Genomic DNA, 14,759 nt, shown 5'->3' on the forward strand with positions numbered 1-14,759 from the left:
GCTTGCTTCCACTTCCCCTTGCCCCCACCAGCACTTTCCCACTCGCCCGCCGGTTCCCAGCTGCACGGCCAGACCGTGAGGCTCAGCAGGAACTGGCCCGGCCCTGAGGGTCCTCCCCTGCCTGTTCCGCCCCCTTCTTACCTGAATTTCCCATGCTGGCACAGCCACAAACAGCCCCATGGTCCCAGGCTGGAAGCCCCTGCTAGGCAGGGGCTTCTGGCTGGGGGGACGGGACTGGGCAGGCCCTGCTGTTGCAGGAGCCTGCCAGGGCTTCCCCTGGGTCCTACTGCCCCTGTGTCCTGTCATCTTTGGCAGGAGCCAGGGGCAGATAAATATTAATTTTCTAAATTTTTTAGGGGCCCCACAAGCCACATAGAATGGCCTGGCGGGTCGTATGCGGCCCACTGGCCATGTTTTGCCCACCCCTGCTCTAGCTCCTTATGAGAATCCAGCTGCTAAAATCATATTGCATTTGCAGTGGGGACAGAAGAGTAAGAAATTCACTAGAATCACATGGCACATTAAAAGCTGTGATCTCCTGAGACTAGAAACATTGTTTAGACCACTGTAGGCATGCTCAAGACCATGAACTTGTGTCACTCATCCTGGATTAGTGTTTGGAAAGAGAAAAAGGATGGTTCTATAGGTTACACCACATAATTTGTTTTCTGGAGATCTGTTTTGTTGTGCTGGTTGTCTTGCCTCTTGTCTTCTAGTTGGTTATAGAAAAAAATACTGTAGATGCTTACATTTTTGCCCTGAGTGGAACCAGTTTTTCACAAACATGCTGCACTCAATGTGCCAAACTCTTTCAAAAATCTGACCACTTACTGTGGTACTTGTGTGGGAGCTGAACCTGCTAGAAACCTGACTCCAACTCTGGGTGCCTTGTACTTGAAATTCTGACTGATGAATGGTGCCAGGGCATCAGCAAGTGAGTGTAGCAAAGGTAAATGTCTGTCTTTACCAAGTGCATTTGTCAATGGGTGGCAGTGGAGCCAAACCCAGGGAAGATTCCAGTAGCAGGTAAATGCCCAAGGCCAACTAAGAATCTGAAGATGTTAAGGTCAAGCTATGGGCAGTCTGGTGTGGTGGGTAGAGTCAGAGTCAGGAGTGAGCCAGTGGTCAGGAATCAGAATGTCAAAGGCAGGAACCAAGCCATGGTCTGAGATCCAGAAATTGTCATGATGGTGCCAGAGACCATGAGCCTAGGAATTTTAGGAATTGGAGGCAGTCAGGTAGAAGTAGGAAAGGTGGGGGGGCAAGGTTGAGGTAAGATCCAGGACAGGAATTGGAGAAAAGGTAGGTTCTGGGACCAGGCTTGGAGGTGTGCAGAGTAAGGAAGGATTTGTCAAGGAGCCTGAATTGCCCATGGCCCCTGTTGTTGGGAGCAGCCTATGGGGCCAGCAGACTTCATCATGCAGAGACCCAGGGTTACTCAGGGTCTGTCTATAGTGTGTGCCCAGTACTCCTGGGTAGTATCACTCTTGAATATACTATGCCTACTCATGCATACTTGCATGTGCCAATTTTGACTGTGAGGTAGGGCAGCCACTTTGGGGGTCTTCCACTTCTGACCTGCTCTGTCTCTAACCTATGTGAGTGGGAGTGGGTGGGTAGGGGTTCCTGAGAAAGATGCTCCTTGGAAACACAAGGGAGACAGCATAGACAGTCCCCAAGTAGCCTGGTCGCAGTGTACATTCTAGTATTTCCCTGTTACTCCATGAGTTTCCTTGTAAAGCTAGCATCAGTGATGCAACATGCTTAGTTCTGTTCAACACACACATACAAAACCATGGCTGCCCTGTGGCTGTGAGCAGGGTGAAGCCCTGGAAGCTGTGGTGGTCGAACACTTTTAGTGTGGACCTGCTCTGAATGGTGTCTGGCCTGTAACTGTGTCGATGTGTCTCTGTTCCAGTGAAATACATGAGGGAGATCTCACCGTACTTCAAGAACTCCTCCTCTGGGGCAACAGTCAGCTGGGACCCCTTGCCAGCTGCCTCCCTTCAGAAGCAAGCCTCCCCAATCCTGTCCTTGCGAGAACTCAAGGAAGGGAAGAACATCCCCTTAAAAATGTGCTATGTGTCAAGGAAATGTCTCCCCAACGACCCAGAGCACAGGTAACCTGGTCCTAGGGCAATCATGCTTAGGGAGGCATCCAGGAGGGGATTCTTGCTCAGATTCCCAGCTCCAACCTGTAAACCCTGCCATTACCTGTCCCAGGCAGTGAGTCATGCTGGTCTGAGGATGACTAAGCAGTTCTGGCCCTTGGTCAGTATCTCTCCGGAGTGGTGAGATGGAGGTGGGAGTGGGAACGGACCGGATGACATCACATCCCTCCACATGTTAGTGAAAAAGTTCAGCACCTTTGCTGACAGCATCGTACAGGCCAGCGAGCCCAGTAAGTTCAGGCTGCACATGCAAAAGGCCCATTGAATCCTGTATGCCACAATCTTGAATCAATACTGGGGTCATGCAAATGCTCTTTATGAGCAATTATAAACCTAGCCAGGAAAGGCAATGGTTATAGGTTGGTGTAAAACCAATGGGAGGGAAATCAGGCTCAAGCCTCCAGCTCCATGGGATTGCATCTGAGTGTGTCACTTCCTGGGCTTGTCAGGAAAGAGACCTCTGTGTATGGCACTCCAGGGTCTGCCTGTCACATGCTTTCTTGTCTGTCCAGCTAATGAGATTCGAATAGCTGCATCCAGAGGTGGAACTAGCAAGGGGTTCACCCTGGGCAAATCCCTGCCACCACCACCAAGTACCAGAAGGGAGGGTGTGCTGAGCACAGAACAGGTTGCAGAGTTCTGGGAAGGGGGAGAGGGGGAGGGAGGAGCATTTTCCTGCCCCAAGGACTCAAAGTCTCCAGCTGCTGCAGTGCAGCCTGCATGACTTGCTGTTATTGCTGCTTCTGCAGTAGCATTGTTGGGTCCCTGCCTCTGGGCTGCTGTGGCTGCTGTTGCCATGGCACAGACTCCTCAGAGCAGCCACCATTCTGGTGTCCCCTCTAAGTCTAGGGCCCTGCTCACCCATCCCTTGTTACTCTTCTAACTATGCCTTTATGTACAGATTCTCCCGGGTAAAGTGCCTTGAAGCATATACTTTAACAGGGGGCATCCTTACAGTCAAAGAGAATTATATGTATTAGCAAACAAGGCAAACAGATGTACATCAGAGGAAATGACATTTAAATGGGATTTCCACTGGAATCACATTACTGTATGTGCTTGGGGCTAGAAAACTTTGCTACAAAGGAAAAGAAAAGATAAATAGTGAAGCTTCCTCCAAGCCTTTCACAGCACTCCCATCAGCCCCAGCTTCTAAATTGTTGAATTCCTAGGTTTTAGTGACAATGTATGCACTTGGGCACACTTGACTTTCAGTTCCCAGTGTTTTTTTTTATTGGGAATCAGACCACATGAAGAAAGAAGGGGAGATCAAGCTGCTTGTTAGGACTTTTTTCTACAAAGGAGGAAATTCAGCTGCATTTTGAGCTTGTCTTGATTTTGAGGGAATGTGTTCGTTATCACAAGGATTTACTATAGTTGGCCAAAAGTAAAATCTTGGGAAAAATATCAGAATGGTTTTGCCCTTTTTTTTGACAAAAATGTTAATTAAATTAGACCAAAATTGTATTCCTCTACTGTTTGCTAAGTGGTCTGTCAGATAGCAACATGTCTGTGAAGGATGTCCTTCCAGTGCTTGTTATCGGATATGCATGAGTTGGGACTGGTCACAGGAGTCAGCTGATGCCATTTTCCCTCTTTGATTGGATTACCAAAACTTTTTAAATGAGAAAACAACACACAGCAAATAGTGTGCCTTCCATTAGGACTATGCAGAAGAATTGTTGTTTGGACCAAAGCCCTTGGCATTTTAGGGATTCATAAACATTGTTTTGTGTACATGGCAGTAATCAGCTATGCCCTGATAACATGACCTTACACATCATACCTAGCTGAAAGCAAGGGAAATAAGTTCTACATTTTCTTGCCATTTCTGTGTATTTTGTTACTGACAGTCAGTTTCCTTTTGAATGAATAGGGTTAGATTTTCTTCTTCACCTACTGGGCATCTTAGTGGACTCAGGTACCTAAGTGTGATTCTGTTCCACCCTGTTCAAATCCTGAAAAATCTATTAATGAATCCACTTTTGTAACTTACCATCTTACCCTCAAAATTAAGTCTCAGAAAAACTGTAAGAAGCATCCACCCAGCTTTTGCATTAATAGTCTTCTGGGGTGCAAGCAGGATGGAGTTGAATCTCACTTAGGTGTCTAAATCTACTTATGCTCCTAGTAGGTGAAATAGAATCTGCTCCAAATTTGAGGTAATTTCTATAGCTGTGTTTAACAGTCTATGTCTGATAGTTGCATTCTGCGCTCTCTGTGTGAGAGGGAGAGCACACATGTGCACAGACAATGTTGCCACCTGGTGGTGAAGATGGCAGGCAGGCAGAAATACTAGAAACAGGCATGTTTGTGTCTTGAGTACAAACTTATGCTCCATTGTGAGGTTTCCTCATTTCAGCTTAACTTTAAGACAGAAGTCATCAGTCTGTGCAGAAGATGATATGAACAGTTCATGGGGGTTTCCAGTGAAATGCTTATCTGCCCACATGAGGGCAAGTAAGGCAGAATTTCTCCCTGCAATACAAAGGCAGCTGGTGACATTGCCTGGTTAATTTCTCCACCTTTTGGCAGAATCCTTTTTTGAGAGCTTGGTGAAGAGTTCAGTTTATAGCCTTACTGCAAGTCTAGAAGATCAGGCAAGTGAGAAGGGTAAAAAGTAGAAGGCAAGGTTTTGGGTCAGGGAGCACATGAACAACTTGCCTTGTTATGATCTCTGCATGGCTCTGTTACCTGGGTCTGTCTTCAGGCAGTCTGAAGACAAGGATAAGTGAGATAAAACTGATGGCCAGAAAGTCAAGGCCCAGTGGAAGGGGTGGCATCTAATTACAGCTTGTCCTCATGCAGGTGATAACTCTGAAGGTCACCAAATTTGCTGCTGCTGGCAGTTAAGTGTTGCCAGGTAGGGGGCGGTTGGACAAGTTTTTGACTCTTCATAAGTTGAGTTAAGTCATAGATTCATAGATTCATAGATTAAGGGTCGGAAGGGACCTAGTAGATCTTCTAGCCCGACCCCCCGCCAGGGCGGGAGAACAACAAAAAAACCCCAAAAAGAGAAACGGGACTCAAATGAGTCCAGCCAGGTAGGCATCCAGCCTCTTCTTAAAGACCCCCAGGGTAGGGGCCAGCACCACTTCCCTTGGAAGTTGGTTCCAGCTCCTAGCCGCCCTAACTGTGAAGTAGTTCTTGCGGATGTCCAATCTATACCTCCTCTCCATCAACTTGTGCCCATTGCTTCTTGTTATGCCAGCGGGCGCTAGGGGAAACAGCGTCTCCCCCAAACCCTTCTGGTCCCCCCTAGTGAGTCTATAGACTGTCAACCCCATGTTTTAGGAACAATCAAAATGAGCGAGGATGGAAGCTCTCCCCCTGTTAGCTTACTGCTTCTAAGTTGGAGGGTTCTGAAATACCACCTGCAGGTCCTTGACAGAAGTGAAGTATTGGACTTGGTGGACAGATGATCTGAGCTCAGCTCTGACCCTGTTTGCTAAGGGTTTGAGCACTGTTATGGTTTCTCTTCACCTCTGAGCTTTACACTCCCAGTTCCCCTTTTTCACTTAGCCCTGGCCAGGGTCACCCTGTGCTCCAGGCTCCTGTGCTGCTTTGGCCCCTCTGACTCTTATAACAAGAATGAGTAACGCAAAATGGAGACCTTCTCTCTTGCAACACATTTCTGAGCCCCCGGCAGGAGAAACACCACAGGAGGCCGGAGCCAGCAGTGATGGGGCTTGCAAAGAGGAACTTGTTGTCAGCAGAGCTGGAGAGGGGAGTGGTGTCAGTGGGAGGGGTTTGCAGTATTGATTACAGCCCATGTACTTGCCTCCCACTTCCCAGCCCCACAGTTCTGATCAGAGCCTGGCCACCAGCCAACTCTGTTGCATGCTGCTTCTTTGCAGGTACTTAGAAGTCTGCTCGGCAGATGGACGTATTCCCCTCTTCCTGAGAGCTAAGGATGAAGTGACAGCCCAGTCCTGGTTCAACGCTATTCAGACCAGTGCTAACATCTTGCTGCCCAGAGTCAAAGAGGAGCTGCGAGCCCTGCTGGCAGGGGCTGGGGTTGCTGGAAGTAAAGAGATCAAGCATGTTGGCTGGCTTACTGAGCAGGTGCCTCTACCATATGCTGGGTTTGGACATTGCTGTGTTGTGGGGGGGAATTGTGATGAATAGAAGAGGAGGTAGCTCAGGCCTTCCTACACAACTCTGGCTGGCAGCCCAGCCCTTGTCACTAACATCTTCTGTGCCTCCCACAATACCCAGTGCTCTGCTAGTGCACCTCAGTCCTGACCTACAGCACCTGCAATATTTGTCCTGGGCCCCTTCACAGCATCACTGATGCACCCCAATCCCAACCAACAGCCTCTGCTATTCCAGCCCTGGGCACCCAAGCAGTGTGTGACTCATCCTGGTGGGATCATACCCATCCAAAATGAGGTCTCTAGAGTCTGTAGTATCCCAGTTTTTCAGGACAACTGAATGCCACTGACTGAATGGCAGATAGCTTCACTGCAGATGGCAGATGAGGTGGATTAGTTGTGCACATACATTGGTAGGGCCAGTTGGGCTTCAGGGTTTGTGGTGTGCTGAGGTGCAGCTGGGGTGGAGATCAGAGTGGAAACCTCAGTGCTCTGATGAAGAGGGATATTTCTGTGGGTTATCCCTGCCTTGTAGAGGGGCCAGGTTCACTGAATATATTGAATGGCCCTTTCTTAACACTGTCTGGCCAGGGGCTGGGAGGGAGAGCTCCTGGGTGTTGTCACAGGAAATAGCATTTCCACCTTAGCTGCGCCCCCCACACTCCCTGACACAGCTCCTTCCCTCCTTTTCTCCAGTCCCCACTCTGCAGCCCTGCTCATCACACACATTGGTGGGCTCCCCACTGCCGTGTATATGTCATTCCCTGTTACGTGCCTCTAGACAGGAGCTTCTTCCCAGGACACCTTGGTTCTGCCTTTCCATTTTCTGCCTGCCTTTTGTTTTCTAGCTCCCCAGCAGTGGGACAAAGAACATTCTTGCCATCCTCACAGAGAAGGACCTTCTGTTTTACTGCAGCCTCCCACAACACAGGGACACCCTGAACAAGCCAATGCACAACTACCCTCTCATAGCCACCAGGTATGTGAGCCTGCTCTGCTGCTCCAGGTGCATGGAGCCACCTATCCTTGCCCCAGTTGTGTGTGCCAGGACAAAGCCTCTTGCAACATGTGCTGTGGCTGTTGGTTCCCACCACAGCCCTTGCCTCTGCCCCTGCCCCTGTCCTGCCACATCACTGGATATGTTTTGCTACATATTCTTGATAGGTCTGGCTGCAGAGAAGGGGTTAATTGTAGTTTTGATGGTACCAAAGCCAGTTCAGCAAGGAATGTGGCTCTGTAGCACCCAGCATTAGGGTCTGTGATCTTGGACTCTATTCCAAGCCTGTGGAGGTATCAGCTGTTCCATTGAGAGAAGAACGGGGGTGCTTGGGCATTTTCAGAGGGCCTGGCCACAGGGTGCTCAGGCCAGTGAACCTCAGGGAAGAGAGTTAAGCCTTGAATTTGCCTGAGTTGTTCCATAAGCTGCAGGCCACAGGGTTTACCACCCTAAAATCTTGATCCAGGTTTCAGATCCCAATAAGGCCCAGATAACAAAGCAAAGTCAAGCAGAGACCTGGAATGCATGAGATGTAGAAACATAAACCAGCTTTGGGTCATTCTGGAGTGTGGAGCTCTGTTACAGCTGGTGATTCCTAATTAACTTGTGGTAACCGGCCTCATTATGGATCCTCAGGCAGACCTTCCCTTAAATGTGTCTTTCATGGTGTCTTTCACTTAACCCATAGCTAGGACCACGATTCTGCAGAGTATCTGGATTAGCAAGTAGCTTCTATTCATCAGGCAGTGAACTTGGCTTCCCCATTACCCTTGGAAGCAGCACAGTGCTCTGAGATGCCCTCTCCCCTCATGCACTCAGTCAGTAGTTTCTTTCATAGAGAAACAGAAATCAAATTAAGAGAAGAATTAAAATTAAATTTGAATTTAAGTTTTAATGTAAATGAAAAGATTAAACAAACTCTGGTCATTTATCCCATATTTCCAAGATTAAACTGCCCTCTGGTGGTCAGGGCCTGAAAAAACTGGCAACACGTACAGGCTTGTAAGACAAGGGGAGCTTTCCAAAGTAAAAATAATAGTGTCTCTAGAATAAACTGCTGCAGCGCTCAGTAAAATCAGACACTAACAACGTGGGTGTCGCAAGCAACCACGTGCAACCAACGCAACACCTATGTTAATATAGCCATGTTGCTAATGTGGGCTCTCCTCCTGCAATGGAAAATGGATTGAGCAAGTGCCACAACCTGTCCAGTCCAAGGGGTGGAGGGTTCTACCCAAAGTACTCAGAATAGTTTTTGCTATGATCCTTCCTCTCCTCTCTGGGGGCTCTGTGATAGCATGGTCAGATGCAAGTCTCTGCTTCTTGATTAAATATTCCTACATAATGATGTTTTGGGTTGGAGGAAAAGTGGATCTGAAAGTTCATGTATTTAAGGTTCTCAAAGGAGAAGCACTGAGTGAGAGAAGTAGAGCATTATGGACTCAAAATGCAGGGCCGAAGCTATGTGTCAGGGTCACTGCTTAGATATAAAATTTGCTGGAGATTCAGTTTCACATTCCTTGAATATGTCTATGTGGGACAGAGGCACGTGTAGTCAGGGACAAGGATTCATCCTGTTGAATGGCCGGGGGGGCACCTGGCGTCCCCCTGCGCCCGATCGCCAAGCCATGAGGACATGGGGGGAGGGGGGCCCGGTGCTCTCCTTGGCAGACCCAGAAGTGGACCAGAAGTACTTTCTGTCCACTTTTGGGTTCGCTGCTGAGCATGTTGGAGAGCCCCGCGCGCTGCTGTGGGACGCTTCACCCACCCCAGCACTGCAGTGATTACGAGCTGCGCTGCTACCTCCAGGTATGTAGAAAAATTTTTTTAAAGCTGTGCCTGTGTCCGAATTGCTGATTCACCAAATCAACATCGAATCTTCAGATTCAGAATTGGCCGAATCAAATCAGGGACAGTGCTCTGAATCAATAGATCAAATCACTGTCCTTGATTCAGGCCGAATCCGAATCTGAATCAAGTAGTGGACGTTTTGGACAGCCCTACTGCGCAGGCACTGTCTGCTGGTAGTTCCTTGCTTACATGGATTTACAGTGCTGGGTTTCAAGCTGCTTGCAAGGAAACAACAGTATGGATGGACACTGTGAAATGTAGATTTCTTTCCCCAGAGCATAGCACTGCTGTACATTTATAAATCAATTTTTTGTCACTGCAGAATAAAAATGGCTGGCACAGTTGCCCTGTTTAGGGGATTGTGGCCTTCTGCTTTTTAAAAACTTAATCGCATTTCAACTGTTGTCATTATGAATTCAAAGCCTCAGTGAAAACTGTTGTAGTTGGATGGCCCTCTCTCCACTGGAGGGCAGCAGGAACATTGTGCAGTGGCTGACTTGGGGCCAGCCTGCTAACTTGGGTACCAGGAGAACTGGTTCCATTCCTCATTCTGCCACAGACCTCCTGACTTGGTCAAGTCACCTCCCCTCTCAGAACATGAAGTGCAGAAAGGAAATAAACAGCATAAGGGGTGCCTTACAGACCACTTCCCTCTGCCACATGCCCTGGAGAACCTTCCCACTACTAACACATTGACCTGAATGGCTTCCTGGGAGGGAGGGCATGGCAGCTTTCCCTACTGCTAAATGGAGGCCCACAAGGCCTAGTGACTTGCCTAGGAAGACAGAGGTAGAACAGGGAACTGAACCCAGATAACCTGAGTCTTGGGCATTGCCAAAAACCAGGCTGTTCTTTCTCCAGTGCATACTGAGCTCTCCCCATTGCACACCTGGAAGTGGGGTCAGTGACTTTAGGGAGGGATTACGTGCAGAGTGAGTCGCGTACTATTAGGGCTCTTCTCCACTCCTCATGCAGGCTTGTGCACTCTGGCCCATCCAAGAGCTCCCTCCTCTATGACTCAGAGCTCTCGTTTGCCTTGCGGACTGGAACCAAGAAGGGGGTGGAGACTCACTTGTTCAGCGTGGAGACACACCGCGACCTGGCAATATGGACACGGATCCTGGTGGACGGCTGTCACAGCGCGGCTGAGTTCATTCAGGAAGTCTCAACAGGTCAGGAAGTGAGGAGGTTCTGGGGAGCTTGTGAGGCAAAGTCAGGCTGAGGGAGGGCGGCAGAGACAGGTCTGCAGAGATCAGAGATTTTGGGGAAGTCAAATACCACAGAGGTCATGCTGTCCCAGTCTCACTGGGTTATGAATGAGTCCCCTGAGTTCTCAGCTCCCCATCTCTCTGCTCCTCCAGGCAAGCAGCTTGGACTCAGGTAGAAGGTCAGGGGCACATGTGTAAAGTGAGTTAGGGATTTTGCCATGGGGGTCCCCTCAGAATGCTAGCTATCAGGAGCAGTGGCAGTGAGAAGCCAGTGCGCACGGGACATTGGGATAAATGACAATGGGTAACAGGCAGCAGGGCAGTGGGGCATCTGGTGTGAGGGATGCAGAAGTAATACTCTGCTGGTCCACAGTGTAATTTGGGGCTCTGGGCACTGGGCTGCAGGGTGAAACTGTTAAGCTCCAGGGTGGGAAAGAACTGCTTCCTGCAGGTAAGGAACTGAGCAATGTGCAGTAAGGACCTTTTGCCACCTGGCCATCAGTGGTGACCAGCAGGGCAGTTTGTTGTCTATTCCAGCCTACCCAGCATTTAACCAGAAGTGAACAGACAGTGCCCCATGCTACTGGAAATTATCCTGGTCTTCAAGCCTCTGAGAGAATCCAACATAGGGAGAAGCTGTCCAGGCATGAATCCAGCTCAGCTGGGGTTTACTGGGGGAAGGAGGGGCTGAGTATCAAACTTACCCCCAAACAGACTGGAGTAAAACAGCTTGACACGCTGCCTGCTGGAGAGAGCCCAGGGAGGAAGCTCAGGGTGGGGCCCATTTCAGACTTAGTTCTGACCCCCGTGGCTGATGAAGTTGTTGCTTTAAAACCAGGACAGGCAAAATCCAAAGCTCAGGTAAATCCAGGCAGCTCCCCTAGGATCAGGGGCTTTATGCCACTCTTTACCAGCTGACGATTGGGCACAAAAGTTTAACTTCAGTTTTGGTGCAATACAGTGAGCAGTTTTCCTTTAAAGCTCTGATGTTGGGCTTTGGTCCAGGACACAGTGCATCAGTGGCAGTGTTCCCCTGAGCCCTGCAGGGCCCAATCTCACCTTACCATCACAATTTACTGTATGCTGAATGAGATTCTGCCTCAGTCCTGGACAACCCCTGGGTACTCTGTAACTATGAACTGCTACAGGCCCTGCAGCCAAGGGGGATGGTGGAGGCAGGGGAGATTCCAGGACATGCTAGAGCCTTGACCCTGGGTGATTCTTTTCTCTTTCAGCCTGTACATGGAATGGGCGGGACTGCACCTTGTCCATCCACATAGACAAGGGCTTCACGATTTTCACAATGGAGCCTGGCCTCAGCAAGACCATCCTGCTGCAGCAGTCATTTGAGAAGCTGCAGATGTCCTCAGACGATGGAACCAAGATGCTCTACCTGGACTTTGGCGCCTCAGAGGGAGAGATTGTGCGTTGGCTTTGCTTCTAGCTTCTGTATTGCTGTTGCTGTCTGTGTGCTCCCTCTGGAGTCTCAGGGAGGAAGAGGGAGGGCCAGGCAGCAGGAGTTGATGGAGTGCATGTCCAGTGGCAAGGAAGGGGAAGGAGGGTAGCTGCCATGCCACGGGGTCCTTTGTAGCAAGCCAGGCGCTAACTGGGCAATGGACAGTGGCTAACCATGTTAGCCATGTTTATGGCTAACAATCCTGCTGATGTACAAGTAAACCAGGCTCACTGCATTCAAAGCAGCAGTGCCCCATCAGGGCACAGGTGCAGTGTGAGGAGGGAGAGCAGTTGTGCTGGCTGGGCTCAGGCGCAGGGAGATAACTGTTCATTTCCCAGAACTGCTTCCAGAGGTTGAGTACAAAAGAGAAGGCCATGTGCTGTAGCATTGCTGCGGGCATGTTACAGTGAGGTGAGATCACATTGGGCTGTCAGTTTTTCGTTACTAGAGACCTACAGCCTGCATTTACCCACACCTGTACCATGAAGGAAGGCAGCAGTTTCCCGCCTTCTAGGGAGGAGGTATTAGTTGCTTTGTTCAGAATCCCTGGAGAGGGGCTCCTGGATCTCTTCAGGGCAGTGTCCATGGGAGGAAAGCAGCCTGTGAGGTTCTAAAGCAGAATGCCCTTTTCTGGGCTGTTAAACCACCAGCTTAACTTTCCTGATCATTCATGTCCTCCTTCTCATTGATTTTAACAGAGCAAAGGCTGAATGCTCTGAGCAAAGCACTTACCATTTGCAAATATCCCATTTATTGCAGCAACTGGACCTTCACTCCTGCCCCAAGACCATTGTCTTCATTATCCACTCATTTCTATCAGCCAAAGTGACCCGGCTCGGGTTGCTGGCATAGGGACACAGGAAGCAGCAACAGAGAGAAGAATCCAACTCGCGCAAGATCTGTGCACTGTGGTGATTCTGTCATGGCCTAACCCAAACAAAGGCCATTCAGATGAGACTAGAATGACCAGGTAACACATGACAGCCAAGGAAAACCACTAACCATCCAGGAGGACTGAAGTAATAAGCACCATTGATGGGGATTCTTTCAGGCAGCATTGGAATGGGAAGAGTCACTCACTGACCATGGAGATGGGACAGCTCTGGGATGTTATTCAACAGCAGCGAATGTTTTCACTTCTCTGATAGCATCACTCAAAACAAGCTTGAAAAATGCCCATTTAAGTCACAGCACCGCCCAACAACCCACCACTCTAGTGCCTTGCAAGATGATATTTTCTGTACAAAGAATCAGTTTGTATCAATGTTTTATATTTATATGGCCCAGTTATAAATGATGAAGTGTTAGCTTTCTGTCCCTCTATGTCTAGCCCTATTGTAAACCTAAATTGTGGTAGACTAGATACACTTCACTATTTTCCCAGAAACCCATTTAGAGAACAACCAGACCGGAGACCTGAGCCAAATTTGTCTTGTTTAACAGATGTGAACTAAAAAGTATTAAATATATTTGCCAATTTTTCAACTTTGTAGCTAATTATAGGAACCATAATTTAAAAACACTTTTTATTAATTAGCTTTGTATGGTTATTTTTCTTTAGCTAACTCCTGGACCCTTGATAATCTCATTTCTCCTTTTAATTTTTTTTCTGGGGAAGACTGTCAGATGGGGTGGGGGGAGTGAGCAAAAACAGTTTTCTGAACCAAAAGTTAATGCATGAAATGTCTTTTTTGGGGGGAAATAAACATAACAAATTCACAAGCAGTGAAAGCTAAGATTTGTTTCCTGTTTTATTCTGCATGGTAGCAATCAGCTATTTCAAAGTCAAGTGCCAAATAATTTAATGCCTCAAATATTTTTTTGCCAAAGGATAACTTGAATAACTTCAAGGCATGTGACAGGAACTGCAAGCTTCTAATCAGAAGGAATCCAAATGTTGCACAAAAATCATTCCAACAAACATGTTCAAGAGACTTAAAATGTCAGTTGTCCGTAGATTTTTTTTTGAGAGGAGTTTCAAGAGAGGGGAGGTTTCTGGTTTTAATATTACTGGGCTGCAAAGTTTAGGTGCTATTTAGGGATTGGGACTAAGTGCTGAATAACCAGAGAAAGTGAGTAAGGAACCATTATTTACTATGCTTCATAATACAAGAACTAGGGGACACCTCATGAAATAGTCAGGTGTCAAGTTTAAAACAAATCGAGTGCCACAAGATGTTATGAAGGACAGTGGCATAACTGGCTCCAAAGCGGGACTAGATAAATTAATGGTATTCTATCAGAGGCTATTATACATGACAGGGCTGTAGCCAATTGTTGGTGACTGGAAGAAAATGACAAGAGTATGGCATTCTACCGAAGCCCTGTTTCTTATTCCATTCTTCTGAAGTATCTACTACTTGTCACTCCCAGGAACAGGATTGTGGGCTAGTTTCACTCTTGCTTGATACAGTATTATAGTACTTATGATAATCAGCATTAAAGATACTTGCACATCTATTGTGGAAAATAAATGGTTCCAAGAGTCTACACAGGTAATTACAGAATTCTACTTCTGTAGAATTCTGCATTTTTACAACCGTGCTACCCCAGGCAGTTTAACAGATATTCAGAGTCATTTCTGCAGAATCCTATTTTGTTTCCATACCTCTTCCCAGCTTCACCCCTATTTAATTCTGCAGACACTGCAATTTGAAGGAGGGCTTCAGAAGAGGTCAATGTTTTCAAATGGGGAGCCTAATATCAGTCAGTTAAATCTATATTGAAGTGCTTGAATTAGTTTATTTTTAGAGATGCTAAGCTATTTTAGGCCTCCACACTTCATTTGTTATAGCAAAATTTAGATTTTTGGGTCTAAGCCCTCAGCATCTAGCAAAGTCAGTGGCTAGGCCTACAGGCCTAATCATAAAATGTTATGATTTCTGATTTTTCAAGGAAAAACGGAAAGGGTTTGTTGCAAGTTTAGGGAAAAATTAAATATTAGCAACAAAAAATTAGTAAGTCATAGATTCATAGATTCAT

The 14,759-nt window shown here is 47.7% G+C and overlaps 1 protein-coding gene across 1 annotated transcript in view; it reads left to right on the top strand.

Moving 5' to 3' along the window:
* The window catches only part of SNTA1 (syntrophin alpha 1), a 97,354-nt gene extending 83,852 nt beyond the window's left edge, over positions 1–13,502 (top strand). Inside the window, exons 2-7 of the mRNA XM_019513113.1 lie at positions 1,919–2,120; positions 6,029–6,236; positions 7,114–7,244; positions 10,089–10,285; positions 11,557–11,744; positions 12,537–13,502. Of these exons, the coding sequence (XP_019368658.1) occupies positions 1,919–2,120; positions 6,029–6,236; positions 7,114–7,244; positions 10,089–10,285; positions 11,557–11,744; positions 12,537–12,629 (1,019 nt within the window). The 3' untranslated portion in view covers positions 12,630–13,502. The remainder of the gene's footprint in view (positions 1–1,918; positions 2,121–6,028; positions 6,237–7,113; positions 7,245–10,088; positions 10,286–11,556; positions 11,745–12,536) is intronic.
* Positions 13,503–14,759: the final 1,257 nt, after the last annotated feature.

The sequence above is a fragment of the Gavialis gangeticus genome, unplaced genomic scaffold (assembly GCF_001723915.1).
Source record: "Gavialis gangeticus isolate Ggan-Ray unplaced genomic scaffold, GavGan_comp1, whole genome shotgun sequence".
NCBI classification, from domain to species: domain Eukaryota; kingdom Metazoa; phylum Chordata; order Crocodylia; family Gavialidae; genus Gavialis; species Gavialis gangeticus.